The sequence below is a fragment of the Gadus morhua genome, chromosome 2 (assembly GCF_902167405.1).
Source record: "Gadus morhua chromosome 2, gadMor3.0, whole genome shotgun sequence".
Classification (NCBI taxonomy): domain Eukaryota; kingdom Metazoa; phylum Chordata; class Actinopteri; order Gadiformes; family Gadidae; genus Gadus; species Gadus morhua.
The window spans coordinates 20,491,439-20,515,446 of NC_044049.1; the positions used below are offsets into that span (position 1 = coordinate 20,491,439).

Genomic DNA, 24,008 nt, shown 5'->3' on the forward strand with positions numbered 1-24,008 from the left:
TAGGGAGCAAGCAGCAAAACGTATGTCATCTCTGAGTCGCACTCTAGAAAGAAAGCCATACATGAAAATACAACAAATCGAGTTCATGCAGAAGATATTTGAGTCAGGCCAGGCAGAGCTAGCTCCACCATTGAAGAAAGATCAAGAGTGTTGGTACCTACCAACATTTGGCGTCTACCTTCCCCAGAAGCCAGACCAAATACGGGTGGTGTTCGACTCTAGCGCCAAGCACGAAGGTGTTAAACAATGTCCTCTTAAAGGGACCAGACCTAACTAACACTCTTCTCGGTGTCCTCATCCGCTTCCGCAGAGAGCAGGTTCCAGTCTCGGCAGACATCCAACAGATTTTTTACTGTTTCACAGTCTGTGAGGACCACCGTGACTTTCTTAGATTCCTGTGGTTTGAAGATAAGGGTTAGCCTCACAAAACCAGTGACCGATTACCGAATGACAGAACATGTTTTCGGTAACAGCCCTTCACCAGCTGTTGCAATCTACAGCTTGAGAAGAGCAGCACGAGAGGGACGGAAAGAGCATGGGACAGATGCTCAGCATTTCATCATCAGGAACTTCTATGTGGATGATGGACTTACCTCTTTCCCCACTGCAGGAGAAGCCGTTGATGTTATGAAAAGAACAAGGGAGATGTTAGCCGAGTCAAGCATCATGCTAGCCTGGCTCCGCCCGCCTAAGTACTTCCGCTCAATTTGAATTTCCCTTCAGTACTAGGTCTGGACCTGCTGTATGTAATTTGGTTTTCTGGTGCCGCCACAGCGGCCCCCAATCAGCGAACAGGGCGTGTCTGAGAACAATGACGATAAAGTCGTACGCCAGTTTGAGTTGTTGTTGTAGGTCGGTAGTTGATTTACAATGTGCAATTTTTCCCTGATAAATTAAATTCGACGAACAAAACCTGCAGCTGTCGTTGACGGACATTTTCGTGTAGACGCGCAAGGTGTTTGGTTTGTGTACAACCTGCGCGTGATTCCCGGCGCATGACATACGTCACAACCAAACGTTAGCGATTGGTTATGGCAGATCCAGAGTGGCACTGGGCAGATCCAATCATTTTAAACTTCAACAGACACCCGCCTTCAAGTGAGTTAACGTTTAATTGATTAGGTCCAGACTCTCTGTACAAATTGAATGAAGTGAAGTACGAGAGTCTGGTAGAACCAGGCTAGCATCATGCTACATAAGACTGCATCTAACAGAAGCACCGTTATGGACGCATTCCCAACAGAAGACCATGCGAAAGGTTTGAAAGATCTTGACCTTAAAACTGATCCGCTGCATCCCCAACGCAGTCTCGTCCTCAGATGGGACCTACAAACAGACAGCTTCTTCTTCTCTGTGTCCAACAAGGAAAACCTGTTGACTAGAAGTGGCATACTCTCAACTGTAAACAGTCTCTCTGATCCCTTGGGTTTTGTATCACCAATCACGATACGAGGCAAGGCACTTATGAGAGAGATATCCACAGCAGAGCATGACTTGGACACTCCACTGTCAAAAGAGAAGGAAATACAGTGGGCCGCTTGGAGAGACTCCCTGACGGAGCTTTTACAGCTTCAGATCCGAAGGACATGCCTGTTTCTCTGCTCACCACTGTCCACAGAGAAATCGGTATCTTCTCCGACGCATCAATTCTAGCCATATCTTCTAGTAGCCGACACGGAAGGACTGAGCCACGTTGGCTTCATCATGGGCAAGGCTAAGCTGGTGCCACGTCCTGCGCACACTGTTCCTCGTTTGGAACTATGTGCAGCTGTTCTTGCAACGGAAATGGCAGACCTGATAATCGAGGAAATTGATGTAGAGATTCATGCAGTCAAGTTCTACACGGACAGCAAGATAGTACTGGGTTACATCTACAACACGTCCATGAACTTTTAAGTCTACCTGTCAGAGTGACAAGAATCAGGAAATCTTCTCGGCCAGATCAGTGGAACTACATCATTACCAAACATAATCCAGCAGACCATGGATCAAGGTCAGTGTCAGCCTTCCAGTTCCTTCAAGATTCAAACTGGTTTACCAGAGTTTGAACAGCCAGTGATGCATGACCTTCAACATCCAGAAACCGATGTAAGGCTTCGCCCTGAAGTTACAACCTACGCTACCAAAGTTACTGGTGAACTTCTTGGATCACATCGGTTCGAAAGATTCTCCAATTGGAAATCACTACCCCGTGCAACAGCCAGGCTCATCCAAAGGGCCAGATTATTCTCCAAAACATCTGTCTGTAGTCAGAAAAAATATGAACTTCTTCAAGTCCAGTCTCTTCTGATCCTGATATGCCAGCTGTCTTCCCACCTGCCATGCTGCTCACTCAGAAGATTGACACAGTTTCTGCTCCACAAGAGGACGTGGATCTCAAGGATCTTTATACCTAACAATGGCCAAGTCCAAGCTCTTGCTGAGACGTTCTGGAGACGCTGGAGGCAAGAGTACTTGGCAACTCTTCAGCCTCGTAACAAGTGGACATCGGACAGATCAAACCAGCAAACAGGAGATGTTGTACTCCTGAAGGACACTCAAGTTAAGAGGAATGAGTCGCCAATGGGAGCTATCGTGGGAACCATTCCCAGCCATGATGGAAGAATTCGGAAGGTTGATGTCAAGATCATCCGACAAGGTACCCCTAAGGTGCATTCGAGACCTGTTATAGAAGTGGTACTCCTCCTCAGAAGGGAGACTTAGTGATAATATAAAATATCAGGCGGGGAGTGTTCTGCCCCCACAATTTGTTTTTGCTCTAGACGGCTAGTGGTTGATAATGGCATTGCATGAGTGAGTTGTATTTTGGCTCTCCTGTGTTACCATAGTAACCATGTTACCTAGGTTAATGCAACATTCCAGAGAGCACAGCATGTCAGTTCCTTCTCTTTTTGGTTGTCCAGAGGAAGTCTTAGTCCGTGAGCATTAATGTTTAAAGCATTCAAATAATTTCTGTGGCTTAACAATTATGTTTGTTTAATTTCGGAATGATTAGTTTTACTTATAAATCGCCAATGCTAATCGCGGTAGCATTTCCCATTGAATTACAGTGTAGAATTAGCATTGAAGCTAGTGGGATTACAAAGTCTGATGTTAATGGATACTCTTTTATTTAATGCTATTGCTAAGCTTATCATAGCTTTGTTTATTGTCTATTCATGATTACATGAGCAGATTGTAAATTCATGTTTTGCATCTTTTTACAGTTTTACAAGTTTGGAAGTAAAACAAGGAACCTTATCAAGGCCTAAACCGTTCCACGTTTCCTGGGCTTTTATTTCAAGGGACCAACTTCATGTCGGCTATCTGCTAAGCTAACCTAATCGAGAGCAAGAGCAGAATAGCTCCATTTGAACAGGTTCAGATGTTCAACTCTTCGAAAATACCCCCAAAATCAAACGATTATCGGAAGCTTGATTTTTTTTTTTCATATTTCAATTTTTTTTTTTGATGGTAAACCAACCCCATTTAAACATCCACATTGCAGAAATCGACAGTGTAGGAGCGTGTGTGTGTGTGTGTGTGTGTGTGTGTGTGTGTGTGTGTGTGTGTGTGTGTGTGTGTGTGACTGGTTAGTGCATTCTGTTCAGCTCCAATGTAAAGATCCAGGCTGGTGGTGGACGGACTGCCCAGCATTCACCCACTGGGTTCCACAGGAGGACACCAGTCGATGGAACCAGCTGAGGTCCTGTGCTGCAGCCCACTGGTTCCTTAAACTCATTCAGGTGAAGAGCTTTGGTTCTCGCCGCTCTCTGCTCCGTCTCCAGCGCTGTGATCTCCCCTTGATGGGGGCCACAGAGGAGGCGGGGCATGGAGGAGGTCCTCCAAGGAGACCTCCTCTGAGACCTTCCTCTGGTGGGAGCCCTCCATCCAGCACAGTGTATGTATCGATGTCAATCATGGCCCCGTTGCACTACCGATTATCCCTGGAAGGAGGGATCCCCACTCACTCCTTCTCAAGATTTCTTCCTCTCTTATTAAGAGAGTTTTTTCTTGCCCTTTGGGAGGCTAGGGTCAGGGGGGTGTCCTATAGATATACGGCCTGTTAAGCCATTTGCGACTGTACCTGGGATTAAGGGCTTTACTAATGAAATGTAATTTATAAAATTGAATTCCCATGCAGCGCTTACTCTGATTAACTGGACTACATGATCCCTGCTAGCATCATGTTCTCTGACATCTCTAAGGCTGTTCCTCCAGAACATGCTGTGAAGGTGATCGATCCATGTGGGATCTCCCTGAGTTGATGTAAAATAGGTGAACGTCTTGGTCAATTATTCAAAACTCAACAGTCAAGCGATTTTGTTGTCTTTACTCATTAATTATTTATGATAAGAAAACTGGTGTTACAAGAAATGTAATTCATTGCTATGAGAAAAAGACATACAAAAGAGACAAGTAACCGTTTTTTCCTAGTGTTTTACATGTTTTATGGAGACTTTAAGTCATAATTGTTTACATCCATTGCTTTCCTCTTAGTTCTCCTCTTCTGGACATCACTTATTTTCTTGCTCCTCAGTGGCGTCCATGTTGTCTGAACCGGAATGAAAGTCTTTCTGAAACGGGGAATCAGGATGTTGGTTGGATTATCACAGCACAATTGTAACAATATAAATTGTAAAAAAAAAAATCAATGTTCCGTTATCTTTGTCATAACATAACCTACTATGTGTTGATGGTTGAACGTTTTGTTCAAGATATAAAATAGGTACAATAATCATTACAAACAAAAGATTTTGAAGGATATTTGGTATATTTCCTTAATTTGAAATGTCTAAATGTTTCTTCTATTTCATTTCTACTGAGCGCATGCGCAGGTCGAGTAATTATACCAACAAAGTCACCTGTGACACTAGCCTGGCTCCGCCCGCCTAAGTACTTCCGCTCAATTTGAATTTCCCTTCAGTACTAGGTCTGGACCTGCTGTATGTAATTTGGTATTCTGGCACCGCCACAGCGGCGCCCAATCAGCGAACAGAGGGCGTGTCTGAGAACAATGACGATAAAGTCGTGCGCCAGTTTGAGTTGTTGGTCGGTAGTTGATTTAGAATGTGCAATTTTTACCTGATAAATTAAATTCGACAAACAAAACCTGCAGCTGTCGTTGACGGACATTTTCGTGCAGACGCGCAAGGTGTTTGGTTTGTGTACAACCTGCGCGTGATTCCCGGCGCATGACATACGTCACAACCAAACGTTAGCGATTGGTTATGGCAGATCCAGAGTGGCACTGGTCAGATCCAATCATTTTAACAGACACCCGCCTTCAAGTGAGTTAATGTTTGTCAATTGATTAGGTCCAGACTCTCAGTACAAATGAAATGAAATGAAGTGAAGTACGAGAGTCTGGTAGAACCAGGCTACTGTGACACCTGGGTGACCCGAGAATGTCTATATATTCCGGAAGTCACCCGAGGGTCTGTTCCTTCTATCTTCTTGCGGTAGCGGACTAGCAGGACACACAAACATTGTTTGTTGTAAGATACCATATCAGCTTGTCGCAAGTAGCCTTGTAACCCACGGACGGGTTGGTGCCTCGATTTGACTTCGTCCACCAAAGGCTGCGACTTGCAATTGTTCGATTTCGGCTGCGGCCAGGGGTGAGTAAAGTGTGTAGGCTACCCGTAGCCGTCGGCTAGCGCGTCAACTGAATTCAACTTTCCACCTTTGCTTTAATTTGCTTAGAGCATTAGTCGGCGGGTAGTTTTCAGTCGCTGTGTTATTCTTTCGGTCTCGCACCGTTTCTCGTGCGCTTTCGCCTAAGTCCGGTTGCTCATTTGTATGCTCGCCAGTGCTGGGCTTGGGGTCCAAGCCGCCGTAACTATATATATTTAGCCGGTTGCATTCTTTGATTTGATCGCCAGTGAGTGGCTTGGGGTTTCAAAAGTCGCCGTCACTGTATTTTCCTAGCCCACTGATTTTCGGGCGCATAGTTGCTCGGGTGCTCTCGCCTGAGGCCTGATTGCCTAGCCTGCACTAATTGCTCTCCGGTGGGCTGCTTGGGTATCCAAGGCTCGCCATCAGTGTGTTATTGTCGGGGTGTCGCGTTGTTGCTAGGGTGCTCTCGCCTATAGCTTGATTGCCTAGCCTGCGTTAAATTGTTCTCCAGTTGGCTGCTTGGGTTCCAAGGCTCGCCGTCACCGTGTTATTGTCGGGGTGTCTCGTCGTTGCTTGGGTGCTCTCACCTATAGCTTGATTGCCTAGCCTGCGTTAATTTGCTCTCCAGTGGGCTGCTTGGGTTTCAAAGGATCGCCGTCACTGTGTTATTGTCGGGGTGTCGCGTCGTTGCTCGGGTGCTCTCGCCTAAAGCTCGACTGCCTCGCATACTAATTAATTTACTTTCAATTCATTTTTGCTGACATGTTTAGCACCCATAATGTGTCACCTTCATGGCCTCCCTGCAGGCGGAGGATGGCCATGACCATTGCCCTGCATGTCTCGGGGGTAAAACATGAGGGAAGCAGTGTCAGATAACCCATGGATGAACTGTAGTTTCATGCCTCATACACTGAGGCTAGCTAGGTTGGCTGAGGTGGAGGGCGGACCAGGGTTGCCCCGGCGCCGTGCCTCGGCAGCTGGTGTACCCCCCGGGAAGTCCCGTAAGGTCGTCAACTTGGCAAACCAAGTGGATACACTTTCGGATGAGGTTGATCAGATTAAAACCCTCCTACAGAACCTCCAGCCAGCCCAGGGTGTACCAGCCGCACAACTTACTTCAATCCAGTGGATGACATGCTGTCTACAGCTGCGTCCTATAGTCTCTTTACAGAGGAGGAAGAACAAGGGGTCGACGACGTAGCGTCCTTTGTCTCTCAGGCTTTCTCTCAAGGGTCTCTGTGCGGCTCGGCTAGAGGGTCCGGCCGCGACACTGTTAGACCAGCCGTGCGAATGGCCCTGGCAAGACCGGGTTTAGATGAAGCTCCTGTTTCATCTGCCCCTGTGAATGCCTTTTTTCCACACTACATCGCAGAGCTACATAGATGCTGGCCAGACTCAAGGGCTCTCTCCCATTACACTAGTGATAGCAGAGTTCTAGCAACTACGGCCAACGCTGATACTTGTGGCTTGGACCGGTTTGCTCCGATTGAGCCTGCTATTGCATCCCTGGTTGTCTCCCAAGACGAGGCTCTGAGAGCCGATGTGCGCTGCCCTCGGCCCAAGTGCCGGATTACAGATGACCTCCTTAAAAGGAGTTGCAACATTGCTGCCCATGTGGGACGTCTTGGGAATTCGCTTTCTCACATCTTTCTTGCGCTGTCTCAAACTATACGGGGGTCAGGTGCTGATCATTCAGCACAGACCCTCAGTAATGCTTCACTGCAGACTTTTGCGTATATGACTAGGGAGCTAGGCAGATTAATGTCAACTGTTATGTTGGCACGCCGCCAGGTTTGGCTAGCGCAATCGCCCCTGTCGGATATGTGTCGACGGACCCTCCATTCTCTTCCAGTGATCCCAGGCCAGACGTTCGGGCCAGCTGCTCTTCTGGCCCTGGAGCGAAGTGTACAGGTCGGCCAGGCTAGCCAGCAGTTTGCTAGCTTATGGCGTTCACCTCTGCTACATTCTAGGCCGGGGATCTCTGCGGTACCCCGTGCCAATAGCTCTCAACCGAGTTCAGGTGGACAGTCGAGGGGCCAGCACTCCTCAGCGCAGGTTGACCAGCGCTGTAGCACTGCGCCACGGGCAGCATTTCAGGCGCCAAGAGGTCCGGCGCCCAGCCGCCGCCTCCCCCCAGGGCCCCTAGGGGCTAGGGGGGTCGGTACTGAAGTTCAAGGGCCGGTTGTCGGACGCTTTTCTCAGCAGCACCTGAGCTACTGGGAAGCATAGAGCATATGTTGAAGCGACACCCAGCTTCCGTAAGACGGATAACCTCTTTGTCTGTTACGGGGCTGCAGGAAGGGGGCTGCCCTGTCGAAACAGAGACTCTCCCACTGGATTGTGGATGTGGACTTGAATGCATATAGAGCACAGGGGCTCCCCGGCCCTGGGCCGTTAGGTGCCACTCTACCAGGAGTATGGCTACATCATGGGCTGCCTTGAAGGGGGTTCCACTTCAGGACCTTTGCTCCGCGGCTACATGTTCCTCATAATGTACGTTTGCCTGATTCTACAGGGTAAATGTCGCTGCTCCTCATCCTGTGCCGACGGCTGTATTGTCGATTGCTTCGAGACCTTAATTGGTGAGCACTCTTCGTGACCTTTTTGGTATTAGTCATCCAGTGCTAAAGCACTGCCTCTGGCGGGCAGTAGGAATGAAATAGAACAATAGTTACGTTATGTAACTACGCTTCTATGAATTCCGGAAGACCGCCAGAGTTCTCTGTCACTCAGACTTCTCGGGTCACCCAGGTGTCACAGGTGACTTTGTTGGTATAATTACTCGACCTGCGCATGCTCGAGATGGAACATCCAGTGCTAAAGCACCGCCTCTGGCGGTCATCCGGAATTCATAGAACCGTAATTACATACGCAACTATCGTTTAATTGAGTGTCTACGCACTCACCGCTGCTCCAGCGTTTCCTGACTTCCCGAATGAGCAGGACAGCCATTTGATGTACTCTCCCCTCACCTTGGAGGTATAACAACATAACATGGATTAATAATGAACTAACCGAATGACTTAACCGAATGAGTGTTAAAGTGTGACAACAATTGTGTATTTTCAATATTTGTATTAACTATAATACTATAACTGCTTATCATATCACCATTATAAATATACTATTTGGATAAGCATTGTCCTGTTCTTACTGTCCTGTATAAAGATGAACCATAACAAGTGTTCCTGATTTGGACCCACCTCCTTGTTGAGCAGACAGTGCACGATGAAGAGGAAGGTGCCCTGCTGGGAGTTGAGCAGGATGAAGAGCACCTGGAAGAAGAGGTTGGCCTGGTACAGGCCCAGAATCCAAGTGCAGCCCAGGATGACAGACTGGGCCAGGATCTTGAACACGATCAACCTGCAGAGTCGTTGAAGAGAGGGGGATCAGGGACAGGGCGCCCCCTCTGGACCAACCACGTTACTGCACCCTCGTTGGATGGAATAGTTCCAGTTAATGTAATGACAGACAGATGGAGAGAACAGAGTGTGGTTGAACCTGGTGTCCTTGGACTGCGACACGTCACTCTTCATGCTGGCCAGTGTGGGCCTCAGGCACACCAGGGTGGCACAGAACAGCACCAAGTTCATCTTCAACAACACAAAGGCACATCTTAGAGGAGCCCATATGTTAGCCTACAGCATTATCTCTAGGGGATCCTGGATTGGGCAAAGAGAATCAGAGGACCTCTCATGCTGGCACACCACCCCAGCACACACTTTAGAACGTTGGCCAACATCTATTCAAAATGTTGGGCAAACCACACCTACTCCCTGCTCCCCCACTCATACAATTCACTTCACTTTCATTTTATATGTTTTATTGTCATAGTGTTATAGAGTTTTATGTTATTTTTGTTATATGTATGATGTCTACTGCGTAGATGAATGATGCTTGCCAAGTCGTAAGAATTTTGCTGTGCTGAAGCAATTTGGTACATGCAACAATAAACACACTTTGACTTTGACTTTGACTTTGACAAACCTTCAGCTGACAACTGAAGGAACAAGGAAAGTAAACTAAAAACATGCTTTGCTGGCAACTGCAGTACAGAATACAAAGTCACTGGTTGCTAATGCTACATGTCGATTTATGTCCCATCTCACAGTGTAACAAAAAAGTCAAATACAAATAAAGCCAATGTACTCACACCAAGGAGAGCGACCACAGGCCCTGTCAGAGCCCAGTTGAAGCTGCGTTCTGTTGATAGCCAGCACCTACAGTTATGAGAAAAAGTGTGTGTATGTTATATATGTACATAAAGGTACATATGGTCAGATGGGTGTGGGTCACTGGCAGTGCTACTCACACTTGTGAGTCTGTGGCACCATATCCATCAGAGAATACCGCAGCAGACACGCCCAGAATCACAAACGGTGCACCATAGCCAATCAGGTACAGCACTGGTGTGGGGAGGCCGTCCCTCTGGATGACCTGGACCTTGGAAAGTCTCCGGACCAGCAGGAAGAGCTGCAGGGCCTCCAGGAGCATCCAGGAGAAACTGGCCAGAATCAGGAAGTGGAGCACGCCGGCCATGACTTTACAAGCCACCTACAGAGACGACCAGGTTCAAGGTAATTAACCGACCCTCCTCTATGCTCTACATCCTCCCTACATCCTTATATGTCCTACCTTCCTATGCCCTCATATCCGAGGGCCTACCTTCCTATGACCTTTTCTTATATGACCTAACCTTCTACGGCCTTGCCAGTTGCAATTGGTTACAGAAGTAACAAAATAAAGATTTCAATGTCAACAGAAAAAGAGGTCGACCAAGTCTGGACCCTGGCTTGCTTTTGCGTCAATGAAACATTTTGGTCAGGCCTCTTGTAAAAAGTAACGCTAATGAGGTAATTCCTTAAAAGGTAAGGTTGCCCACCCTCCCCTTACACTCTAAGAATGCCCTCCCCACCACTCATTAAATCCTAAGAATGCCCTTCCTCCCATTCAACACTAAGAATACCCTCGCCACCTCTCATTCAATACTAAGGTTGCCCTCCCTCCCATTCAACACGAAGAATGCCCTCCCTCCCATTCAACACTAAGAATGCCCTCCCTCCCATTCAACACTAAGAATGCCCTCCCTCCCATTCAGCACTAAGAATGCCCTCCCTCCTAGTCAACACTAAGAATGCCCTCCCTCCTAATCAACACTAAAAATGCCCTTCCTCCTAATCAACACTAAGAATTCCCTCATAGTATCATGAGGAGAGCATATATCCTCCCAGGCGGTGGATCTGTTCCCCAACTGTGTGAACAAACACCTTATTGTCAACGTATCGGTCCATCCAGAGCATCAGGAAGTGGGAGGAGGCGAGACTGATGCAGAGGTGCAGACGGGCTGTGTTGTTGATCTTGGCGTTCCAGCTGCACAGGAGGAAGGTCACAATGGCCAGTGCGAAGAAGAACAGGCCGATGGTCACACACACTCTGTTCAACCACTCCAGGAAGGGGTCCTCTGGAGGAGGCTGTTGAGGAACAAGACAAGAAAACGTGAAGCTGGTGAAAATATCGGGAATGGATCGGTCGATAAAATCGTCATCGCCTCTAAGTTGGCCCGAAAACAACACTAACAAGCTGTCTGCTGATCGTTTGGTCTGGAGGGATCTAAGTGCTGAGAGATTGGTTTGGATTGTTTTCATTCACTCTTTTTACCAATGTGTATCTGACAGAAGTCCCTCTCTCTTGCCAGTGATGCAGGGCTGGGAGGGTTGTTGGCAGAAGTGGTGATGTGGTTCATCTGTGCAGGTGGGGCCTACAGGCTGAACTTTTACAAATGTTCTCTCTGACTTCAGGGATTGAGATCTCTACTGTAAAACCGATTGTTTTATTAGCGACCTGTATTGTATTGGTATATGTCACAAGATTGGAGCAGTTTCTGCATCAAACAAGCAGGCATAGACCCCTGTCTTTCCTGCTCCTGTGGCTCTCTGGAAGAGAATACACATCTCTCAGCTGTAAAAGACGGCGTCCACAGAGAACACAGAAGACACATCGAGCAGTCGACCCGCCTCAAGGTGGGCTGCTTGGTACGTACATCTCCGATCTGCAGGATGAGAGCGAAGGTGGAGAGGTGGGAACAGCTGCAAATGGTGTAGTTCTCATCGGAGTATGCCACCAAACAGCCCTTTACCGACCAGTGGCTTGCCTGCGCCTCCTCGCCCCCAGAGGCCTCCACCTTCACGGACGTCTGGTCTTTGCCCTCCCAGTACACACAGGTCACCAGGCCAGCCTCCGTTTTCTGAGGATGCAGAGCCAACGACAAAACAGTTGATATATGTAAATCAACTGATATAAACTGATAAAACCAGGAACTGTTCAAAATCAAAGAATTTATTTAGCATTCACTGTATAAAATAAAGGAACAAAACAAAGGAAGGGATGGCTTTTAGGTAGCCAAGGCCAAAAATAATAACCAATAGACCCTCTGAAAATAGACCCACAATCTCTGCTTAAGCAAAAATACACTTATAAAGCGTGCACCTCTTTGAGAGAAGAACAAATGAGCAAACACCAAATGGCAAACGCCCTCAGGGAGAAGCAGAAAAATGCAAATCTCAAGGCTGCAACAACTCTCTCACATTGTGGCTCAACCAGCAGTATACACAAAGAAACAGACCATACACAAGTGAGACCAGCTATCTACACAAAGAAACACACCATCAGCAAGTGAGAACATCAGTCTATACAAAGAAACAGACCAACAGCAGGTGGACAGCCAGACTGGTGCTGGCTCACCTGGACCATGTTGGGCCAAACTGCTGATAAGCACCAAGATAAGTGACCCTCTAGGGTCATCAGCACCAAGATAAGTTACCCTGTAGGGTCATCAGCACCAATATAAGTTATCCTTTAGGGTCATCAGCACCAATCTAAGTTAACCTTTAGGGTCATCAGCACCAATTGAGTTACCCTGTAGGGTCATCAGCACCAAGAGAAAGTGACCATTTATTTTCACAGCCATAGCAGTCATTGGCCGTAACACAGTAATGAACACATGAGACAATCACTTCAAGGATGATGGACAGACGATGGGTGGGGGTATAGATGGATGGGTGGAGGTATCGATGGAAGGATGGAGGTATGGATGAATGGGTGAATGTATGGATGGATGGGTGAAGGTATTGATGGATGGGTGCAGGTATGGATGGATGGGTGCAGGTATGGTTGGCTGGGTGAAGGTATGGATGGATGAGTGAAGGTATGAATGGATGGATGAGTGAAGGTATGGATGGATGAGTGTCAAACGGTTCACCTTCTTGTGCTGGATGGTGAAGTTGACGGGTTGGGAGAAGTTGGAGTGCTTGGTTTTGGGTAGGAAGGCGGTGATGATGTCAGAGTTCATCTCAGTCTGGTTCTCGGTCTTGAAGAAGCGGTGACTGAGCATCCCCTCTATGCCATGGAGGGTGAGGACTGCAGCTGCTGCCGATCCTGCAAAAAGGGTTTTTCTCCATTATGATAACCAAGAGAGTCGACCCATTCACTGAGGCATCGTCAAAGGGAAAATTGTGATATCCTTCTTGACAACAAAGCAAATAAAGTTTTTCTTGGTTCAATTTTATCTCATTATAAAGTTGAATGAAGATTTAATAGTAATTTGTTTTGGCTGTCTACTGCAAGGCCATTGACTTCCATCCATAAGTGTGCCAAACATAGCAGCTTTGAAAATATCCTGGTTTCAGAAATCTCTAGAAAAATCTATGGCTTCACAACGGTCATGTGTAAACCCTTGGTTGACCTCACAGAAGCTACATCCATAGTGTTTGCAGTCTATGGTTATTTGATCATAGACTAATATTTGATCAAATGCCACAAGCAATTCCACAACTTACAGACAAATACCTGGTCTAAGTGCACTAGCTGATAGCGCAGTTGGTGCTGCTATTTTGACGTACCATGACAGGTCGGAACTACAAAAAAAGCTTACACACCAGGGCCCAGTTTCCCGAAAGCATCGTTAGCCTAAGTGGATCGTGAAGTGCGTCGTACGAGCATCGTACAGTTTTCACACCATTTCCCGAAAGCATCGTTGGTAACAAACATCGTGAAAACGCTCGTAGCTAACGAGTGCTCCAGGGTACTCGTAGGACGTTAAGAGCATTGTTAGCCTACTATAGAGTGAACTCATTATTGCATGCGGGTGTCTTCATTCATAAAAAATTAAAACATTCGGGAGGTTGCAATAATACAAAGTATTCTAAAGAGGTCAGAGACTCCGTGCACAGCCCCGCCTTCCCCAGCAATGAACCAAGAAACCCAGCGCCGGACGAACGGGGGATTTGACTCCTTCGGTTTTATACAGGAAACCTACAGATAAGAAGGTGAAATCGCCGGGGGTGCCAAGCTGCGACCGAACCGGCTCGGCAGTGTTGAAAGATCTATAGCCAGGGTTCGAGTTAGGTGGGAGCCAGTGGGAGCTTAGCTCCCATAGAGAGAGGTCTGGCTCCCATGAAAGCAGTAAACTCAAATATCTGTGGGGGTCTCGGAAAATACAGCAGCATAATATTGTAATTACAAATAAACCTATTTTCCCTTCCACATGCAGAGTTATATTGACGTTAAGTGGGATAATAGAACGCCGGCCATTATCGGGAAAATAAGCCAGACAGGGCGAACCGGACACCGACTCGAAACAGAGGTGCTTCGATAATTTATTATTTATTTTCGATAATGAGCGGCTACTTGCCAAACGAAAAAATAACTTCACAAGGTGTTTTTTTTTTTACAATTTATTTGTTACCAACTTGCCATACGTAGTGTTGATCAGCAGAGAAATAGTTAACCAAAGAAGTTGACGTCGCTTAGCAACCGAAGAAGCTGACGTTGTTGTGAAGGGCCCATGCAAATGAACGGAGCGTTCCACGGCATTGGGAAGAGCCGTGTCATAATAGCCCATATTTACAGCCTATATATATATTTACGGGAAACTGGGCCCAGTAAGCTACACACAGCACAAAAATGCAAGCTTGCATGTGGAATATTATGATGATGATGTGGATTGTGAAAAAAAATTATCCACAGTGGCTGCAATAATTAACACTGTAATAGGCTATGCCATGCATTAAAATAATAATAATAATAATAATAATAATAATAATAATAATAACGATAATAATAATAATAATAATAATAATAACAATAATAACAATAATAAACTTGGTCAAGGTAGGTGATAACCCAACCTTCCAAAACAAAATCTCGTTTTAGGTAAAATTATAATGTTGGTTAAATTATTTGGGAAAGAAGAGCTGATACAGCGGTAAGAAGTTGTACTTTTAAAACAATGCAAATACCAACGCTGTACAGAAAACACATGTTTTCTTGACACAGACATCTTTTTAGGATTGATAAGTATTTGACCCTGAGAAATCATAGTTTTACGACGAGTAAGTATTTAAAAGAAGTCGATAACGATAATGTATACAATGCTGGTAAGAAATGAGGTTTGTTAATGTCTTGCCGCACATCATTAAATAGACCCTATAGATCTATTAAGTTCTCTTTGGCGAAATTTACACGACGATTCAGTGTTCTGAAGTTGTAGAAGAAAACGCTATGTGTGAATTAGGCCAATTATTTGGCCATTACTTAAGCCATTTGAAGTTTGAAATTCATGTGGTAATGCATCTGTCTCAGCGGAGACAGCAAGCGCACTGTCAAAATATCAACTCGTCAGGTTCTAATGCGCTGGCTCTTGAAGGGGATGGGAGATGGAACTGTCATTGGTTTGTTGCACGTTACGCCCAAAACAGACCTACAGGTATTCAGACCAACCCATTTTAGATTTGCGCCGGCGGCAAGAGTCATTTATCCGCCGGTATAAAAGCAACATCGCCAGAGATCCACCCACAAAGCTACTTACGTTTCACGTTTCTCATTTGTGTTTCAGACCATTAAAATAGGACCCTAAAAGCGACCACAGTATCCATGAAAACAAAACAGTCAAGTGATTTTATGTTCAACACACAAAATCGTACATTCATGATTTCCACTCAAAGAAAATATTTGGATACCATGACAACTTAACACCGTAACTTTCGTTACAAATTTTATTTCCCCACTAGAATGCATTTTGATTAACTTTCATGGTCCTCAAATAAATTAGAACCAAACAACCAAAGATGGCCGCCAGGTAAATAAGGTCACATTAAGTTCTTCAACCCAGCCAGATGAGGGGGTCATTATTCCTCACCATTGTTGTCCTGAGCGAGAGCCTCGAGGTTGACCTCCATGCTGATTCCCTTGACCGAAAGGACATTACTCTCTCCATTGCTGCTTCCAGGAATGAAGGTCTGTATACTCAAATCTAGAGGGAAAGTTACAGAGACATAAGGCAAGAAACAAGTTTATTGTGACCCAGCAAGGAATGAGGAATGATAAACTCAGAATGAGGCTCTACGAAATAGTTCATGGAGCCTAATTCTTAGTACCTAGTTCCAACAACATACGGGCTAGGTACTAGTTCTAATGCCTTGGTGGCATGTTTCCTACCTACTACTGCTGTCTGGAGCGTCTTGTTGGTTCCGTTCTGGCTGGGTTCTACGAGGGAAGAAACCAGACCCTCTGAGATGTCCAGCATCACACTGCCTGTATCTGCGTCACCATCACTGGTCACCGCCTTGGGCGGCTTAGAGTTAGCACCTGACACTTCCTGGGGCAGAAGGAAAGCATTGCTAGTGTTGGGTGACAACTTCTTGAGGGAATTAATGGATTCAACAGACATATTAGTTTAATGTACCATTGATGCAGAAAAGCAGTTTTTCACCGTCTGAAAAAAAAAAAGCAAAGACAACAAACTTCCAATGTCATTATACTGATTATTTTGTGTAACCCTGTTTCAAACCTCAATCAGGTTATCTGAGAACTAAGTAATCTGTGAAGAAAGATGGGTAGCTTGCAGACTTTTCTTTTACAACTCTACAGCCAACAAGTCTGTCAAATTCTAAGTGAATTTCCTGGACGAGGTGTTCATCAAAATATATCGCCCGGGAAACAGAACCGAGGCATGGGATCTGAATTCAAATATTAACTCTGCATCATGATTGGTTGAAATACATTGGATCCCACTCTAGGTTTCTGAATCCCGTCACCCAAAACGCGGCTACCTAAAGAACAGCCATGTAGGCTGGAGTCTCTTAAAAGATGCCAGTCTTTTGAGAGAACTGTTGATCCATTCACTGACCACTTCTGGCAGAATGACGCCTGCATTATCCTTCAGCTGTTGGTTAACATTTCCAAGAAAAGCTCTTTCTTTTGTTTGTCCCTGAAACAGCAATATAAATCCACCATCAAATATTTTCCATTACATTTTGAGGAATAGCCGATTTCCAAACTTTGGAAAGATGCTTTTACAAGACTATTTATTTCAGATTAGTTTATAAGCTTAAAATAAAACATACTTGCCTCTGGAGGTGTAATCTCATCAAGAAGTTCCGGAATACCTATTAGGTTCATGTTTAAGACAATAATATATTAATAATTTCGATAAATAATCATAACATCATAGGGCTTTGGTAGAATCCTGAATTTCGATGGGAGATAACTAGCGCTCTCTTTAGGTCGGTTTCATTCCTTTAGAATGGCATTGCTATCTACACTTTTTTTTATATGTGCTTCTGCTCACTTTTGCAAAATGTTACATCCAGTTCCCAAATGACCCCAGTGGTGGGGAAGTAGCCATCAGGGCAGGAGCAGTCGAAGGTCCCTGGTGCGTTGGTACACACGGTTTTAGTTCCACAAAGATCCACCGTCTCACTGCATTCATCAATGTCTGTAGAGAAGACAGGAGGTTGGTCGACCCTGATCTGCTTTTGAATCAGGGCAGTGCAAGCACAACATCATTGGACACAAAAAACAACAACCGCACACCATTGCATGGATTTTCAGAGCTGGCGATCATATCTGAGGGGTCGACGCGGTAACCGTGGTTACAGATGCAGAAATGGGCCCCGATTGTGTTGTTGCAGACGGCCTCAGGGCCGCAGATGGTGATGTCTTCCACACACTCATCAACATCTGTCCAAAGATAAAACATGTTTTACATAAATTGTTTTACCACAACCATCCTTTACTTTTTCATATTTGGTGACTCTGAAAATGTATTCATCATTGGCTGGTTTGGGTACACCCACTGTATTGGGTAACATAATCCACAGGATTTATAATCACATTAAATAGACAAAAGAGTAAATCTCTACATGGGGTGTGTTACTACAAGTTCTTGAACATTCCATCCCCAACATTTAAAGTTTACTTAAATTTGAACCCACAATCTTTAAAGAAGCAGTGCCGAGGATTTAGTGCCATCTAGAAGTGAGGTTTCAGGTTCTACCCTCTCACCCCTCCCTTTTGAAAGCCGGAAGAGGAGATGCATTTTACATTTTACTTCCTAGCTGATGTCATTGTACAGGACAAGATAGTGTCAGGCAATGAGGTCCCTTGATAGATTAATAAATTGTAGACTTATATAGTCTGTTTAATTATAGGTCATATCTTACAAGTAAGATAGCAATTATGTTGGTATTAATGAAAACACATCTTTTGAGAGACGTTTGTCTGTTCTGGGCTACCAGAGAAACATTGTGATGCAACAGGGTGAACCCGCTCCCTATGTAGACATTAAGATCATTCACCCTCGTTTTTACACACGAATGCAAGCATTAACTTTCTGCTGGATACCACTCAATTCTACACCCTGCACCTTTAACTCTTACCATATTCCAGAACGGAGTTATCTTGATCCGATCAATGAACATGATGAATAAGTATTCAACCTTTGGCCACATTGGCTCCTGCTGGCCTGGTAGAGTCTTCATCATATTGTTTATGGTTGCTCTAGCTCTCTGATTCGCTGACTACCTGAGTGCCTCAGCAGCCTCTATCCAGTACACGCTTGTGTATTTAACTCCAGGCCGCAGATTTTTTTGAGCGTACCTTGTGTTTTCAAATGTTGTATCTCTTTCTTTTTCTTAGTGTCTTGAATTTACATTAAGTAAATCTGTGAGATTAGCTCTGTGCTTCTGTTTTGCATGTCTAAATTGAATCTTCTTAGTGTATTTTTTTTAACAGTCGACTTGTTGTTATTGTTTTGACTATGTTGCAATAGGGATTGATGTCCCAATGTGGAGAAAATAAAGGTTGTTGAATGCATCATCATCACCTTGAAAACATGTGCCACAACAACAACGAATTTTGAACCATTTTGATTTAGTCATAACTGATTGTGCTAGTAGCTCTCAGATGCAGTTGAAATGTGTATCAAAATCTTTAAAAGTATTAAATTAGCAATGCGTGTTTGTGTATGTGTGGAGAGAACTACTCCATTTCTATGCTGTGCAAAGCCTATTGGCTCAAGCAGTGATGAAGAATCATTTATTTTTTTAAGGATATTTCTTGCAAAATATTTGATTTGATTTATGAACATGATCATGGGAAGATACACGCAGCGATTTACCAAGCATACATTCAGTGAGACAATGGGTGTACATTATTCTTACATGGAAATGTTCACATCGTGGGCAGTATCAACAAAGGAAACACAGGTGAGGGGGCGGGACCACCATGGACAGTTTAGGATTGGCCATGGCTGGTCAGCCATGGCGGGAGAGACCAAGTTAATTTGCAATACACTACGGGTGCAGTGGATACGTCTGCAAGGCTACGAGATAGCTAAAGGAATCTACAGAGCAGTCAGTCGAGTGGCCTCAGTATCAGACTTTGTGGCTACAGTGGAATCCAAAGTATTTTACACCTTTTAGTGAGAGAGAGGGAGGGAGGCATCTCTAGGTCCAAGGGAAATTTATACTAATTCATTTAAATTGGCAAAAAAAAATATATACTAGGTTTACACAATGTGTTTACCATATTTATATTACATTTTTGATTATAATGTCTACGAAAAGTTCTCTTTTCTTTGCCTCAAAGAAATCGACCGACTTGAATGTTTTCAGGGTGTCAGTCAGACCCGATGTAATCGCTGAAAATTGAGATACAACCAAGAAAAGTGAATATTCCTTATTATACCGCATGCTAGCTTTATTTTGAATATTCTTAATATTTGGTTGTTAACTGTGGTATAGTAATAAATCTGAAGTGATGCTTGCTGAACCAGCACCTGGTTCCTCACCCATCAGCGTTCTGCTGACGATGGTAAAGCTCACCTTCTCACCTCTCAGTGGCTCATGTTGTTCGGACGCTAAAGTGCAATTGACTTGTTGGGAGCTCGACGTCTCTCAGTCACCCATTCCCCTGATCAAAGGCGCTGGTCATTCAGCAGATGGCGTGACTAGATACCTTCACAGGTGTTGTCCTCATCAGGGGCCGTGGACGGGTCGGAGGCTATGTTTCCCGGCTCACACTGGCAGATATGTTTTCCAGGAATATTGGTGCAGTTGGAACGAGGGCCGCAGACGGTGGAATTGAAACACTCGTCAATATCTAATCAAGGGGCAATAAGTGGAAGGAAGAAACACATCTTAACCATCAGAACTCAACTCCAACCAAAATCACTCCAGAAATACAAAAGTAATACAATGTTGTACATCACAGATAACATGACGGCCGTGTTGATATCAAAGGGATATTGTCCCCCTGGGGGATGGAGCTGGTGTTGGAGTGTTTTCTACAGACCTTGACATGGTGGACTAGCAGCAGGCACAAGCTGATACCCCACATGGCAATCACACTCATAACTTGCTGGGATGTTATTACAATCTCCCTCACCGCAGTCCATTTCGAGACACTCGTTTATGTCTGTGAAGAGAGACGAGGAGACATTTTAGGGAGTGAACGTCATGAAAACCAGAGGACAGACCAAGAGGAGATGGAACGAAAAATCTCTGACTGGTCTGTCGGATTCGGTCAGGGAGAAGAAACATCTGTTGGTTTGAGGCAGCTGGATGTGTGCCTTTTATTTGAATTATTTTATGTATTTCAAATGAATAAAATAAAGAGTGTGTGTGTGTGTGTGTGTGCGTGCGTGCGTGTGTGTGTGTTTGTGCATGTGTGTGCATGCATGATTGTTCAAGCTGCACATTAGCCTTGCCTGACAGTATAAATGTTTGATCTACAAACATCATAGATGATTGTTTAAGAAAGAATATCTGAACCCGAAATGCTGTTAAATCTGTTTCAGAGGGATACCTTCACAGGAGTGAGATGTTCCTAGTATCCCTGCTGGATTTGTGTCGTTGAATCCTGGCAGACAGGTACAGTTGTACGTTCCATTGAGGTTGGTGCATATGGAGTCTGGACCACAGATATCAGGTTTTCTCACACACTCATCGATGTCTGCGGAATTCAACAGGCACCGTTAACACAACTACGAACTCAATAAGAATCATCTTCATCATTTTTATTAACAATTTTAATTAGGAAAAAAAAAAAATGTTTTCGTTGTTTTTATCAGTATTATTAAATGCTGATCTCATCCTGCAGTGAACAAGTAAACTAAGAAAATATAAGCTAAACAAGCTAATTTAAAATAAGCTAAAACAAGCTAAGCTAAAACACCAAAAAAATGTACTTAACTTTTACTTAACTAAACTGAATAGAGACCAATGGAGCTCACCAACACAGCCATAGGAACCATCAACAGGAAGGTGCTCAGGGGGGATTTCATACCCAGAGAAACAAATGCAGCCTCCTACAGGGGTACTGGTACATTCAGCAAGGGGACCGCAGGAGTCTGGACCACACTTAGAATGATCTGAATGAGAGTACACACACACCAACACAAACACACACATACAAACACTCACTTATCATAGTCACCCAAAACTCAACATTTGTTTTGCCCTATGTGTTTATAGTTAAGGGGTGAAATATATTAAAAAAGCACATTCTCACAAGTAGCAAAGCCGGATTCGCTTGCCCCAGCAGCAAGTGGTCTGAAGACGTAGAAGCCTCCCGGACACAACACAAAGTCAATCATTATTCCTTGTGTTCCGCATCCATTAGCCCATGTCCGGGTAGTTCCCTTTGTTGGTGTCAGGGATTCAATGTCTGGATAGGACACCACCACTTGCCACGGGTGTTGGAAGCCACCTCTATTATAGGTACAATCATCAATTGCTGTATCTCCACCAATCCCTGTGAATCTCCACCACTTGTTGCTTAACCGGAAGTCATTTTTGGGGTAGCCGGGCCAATCAGTTCTTGTAAAGGCGCGGTTGCGCCATGGATCCGTCAGGTTGGTGTAGCCGGTGCAGGATCCTGGATCTATTGATGTGATGGCGTCAACAACATGGATCACATTCATGAAAATCACATTCAAATTAATCAATGGAACAGTCTTACCGTCGAGGTCTGCAGCATTTGAGAGGATGACAAGCAAACCTGAGAAGAAATAAAAATAAATATAACTGCAAGCAGTGATTAACGGGTTCCAAGCAAAATTAAAAGTCAAGAACACACTAATGGAAGATATATAAATATAACATATAATTGTCATATTTAAGGAAGATTTCATCATCTCATTCACGTGGTCAAAATGTCTATTGATAAGCACACAACATCTAGAAAACTCCAAGCACACATTTCTCAAGTGAATTAAGGGCTTTCTTTAAAGCATATACCTGAAAAATCTTTGAAATTCTGGGGAAATTAAACATTTGTATTCAAGAACACTAACGGAAGAAATATAAATATGACAGAATTAATTATGAAGGAAAAATGGATAACGAAGCGGTTCCCCTTAATGCCATACATTGTCTTAACAGTCCGATTCTTGGACACTAATGGGCCTGAATGATTATTGCCTGATGAATTACAGGTGCTGTTCAATATTGTGATTCGTATATGAGAGGTAATTACAGATTGTCATGTTCAGCATGCACTAATCAGGAATCGAACACTCAACCTAAGGACCACCAGCACACGGCATTATCCTGTTGAGCCACTGACATTCCAAAACTGAATGAAGCAGTCCATTCTTCATAAGGACGAAGAATGTGACCAAACACTTAAATAGCCTTATCATATGAAGTATTGTTATGTATGCAAGTGTATTTTAGTGTGTGTATGTATGTGTGTGCATGTACTGTATGTATGCAGGCAGGCATGCATGTGTAGATTGATGCATGTATTACTGAATAGAACATTAATGCAAGTTCATGAGATTAAGGTAAATGTTCAATTATCATTTTAAATATTCTAAGGGTATCAACTGAACATTTCACAAATAATATATTTAAGTATAACACCTTGAACTATACCCTAAACAAATCATTAGGCCTAAATCTTTCTATACAATGATTATTTTTAATTCCTTACAGTGTAGTTGAAAGGTGCAGTATAGGAAAGACTTACTGAGATGTAACAGCAGGGCCCAGTAGATCATCCTGGCTTGTCTTATTCTCTGAATGAACACCAACCCCTTCCTCAACAAGACACACGTTTTAGGAATTTCTCAGTCGTCAAGTTTTATTGGAGGGTTAGCCAAATGCAAAGAACAATGCAAATAAACCACAAGCATCTTAGCATCAACGTGCATGAGGTTTGCATAAAATAGTTCCTGTATGCATCCTCAGCAGGTTATCCAAATTAAATACCTTTTCGTAATGTTGTGTATAAAAACAAAACAAATTCAATGTTAGTTGCCTTTGATAAAACTATTTGCTAAATAGTGAAACTGCAATGTCTGGAGAGGACATTTTTTTGATTGATATCTTATTATTTAACCAAGCTTTACAAAAAACGAGAAAAGCTGTGCTGTAATTACTTTAAAATGAGTGTCAAATATGAAATGTACTGAGAGCAGATGTTGCTTATCAATGTCCATATAGTTGAATAATAATTAGGGGTCCGAGCAGCGAAGCTGCTTGGCCCTATTGTTTTTGTAACGTTTTCAATTCCCCTCAAATTCTGTAAAAGTCATATTGCAGCCTATACCATAAGTTGAAATCTCTTGAAATTTTCAGGTATGGTTACCAATAACCCCCACTACTAATGAACCCAAATTGTGGTACTGCACCCAAAGGTGGCGCTATTTAAAATAAATATCAACTAGCCTTATTTCTCCTTACCAGATTGACCTGGACTCAAATTCTTTCATCATATTAATCTCTAAAATCAGATGCATCTTTTTCACCTTGGTCTTCTGCAATAAAAACGTTTTCATAGAAAAGACAAATGTCCACAGTCTCAACCCATTTTGCCTATATGACCATTTTGTTATTGTATAACTACCATACCGCTATCATTAGGTGGATACCATTAACAGTGCAAATTTTCAGATGTGTACACTTTTAAGAAAGCCCTTAATTCTCTTGCGAAATGTGTGCTTGGAGTTTTCTTGGTGTTGTGTGCTTATCAATTGACATATTCACCATGTGATTGAGGCTTCTTACAGTTCAGGAATATCAGTGGCTCAATGGGATAATGCCTTGTACTGGTGATGCTCAGTTTGA

At 44.0% G+C, this 24,008-nt stretch overlaps 1 protein-coding gene across 1 annotated transcript; it reads right to left on the reverse strand.

Annotated features, from left to right (window-relative positions):
* Positions 1 to 4,313: 4,313 nt before the first annotated feature.
* On the reverse strand, positions 4,314 to 22,982 carry LOC115557024 (adhesion G protein-coupled receptor E1-like). The gene is made up of 22 exons (XM_030374564.1): positions 22,909 to 22,982; positions 21,898 to 21,936; positions 21,448 to 21,819; positions 21,170 to 21,307; positions 20,743 to 20,889; positions 19,894 to 20,037; positions 17,470 to 17,616; positions 17,225 to 17,371; positions 17,005 to 17,042; positions 16,784 to 16,864; positions 16,340 to 16,369; positions 16,093 to 16,252; positions 15,794 to 15,907; positions 12,857 to 13,032; positions 11,639 to 11,842; positions 10,866 to 11,069; positions 9,911 to 10,152; positions 9,752 to 9,818; positions 9,100 to 9,191; positions 8,802 to 8,961; positions 8,505 to 8,570; positions 4,314 to 4,556 (listed from the first exon to the last, which is right to left on the reverse strand). The coding sequence occupies exons 1-22, from the start codon at positions 22,937 to 22,939 to the stop codon at positions 4,497 to 4,499; spliced, it is 2,859 nt and encodes a 952-aa protein (XP_030230424.1). The 5' UTR covers positions 22,940 to 22,982; the 3' UTR covers positions 4,314 to 4,496.
* Positions 22,983 to 24,008: the final 1,026 nt, after the last annotated feature.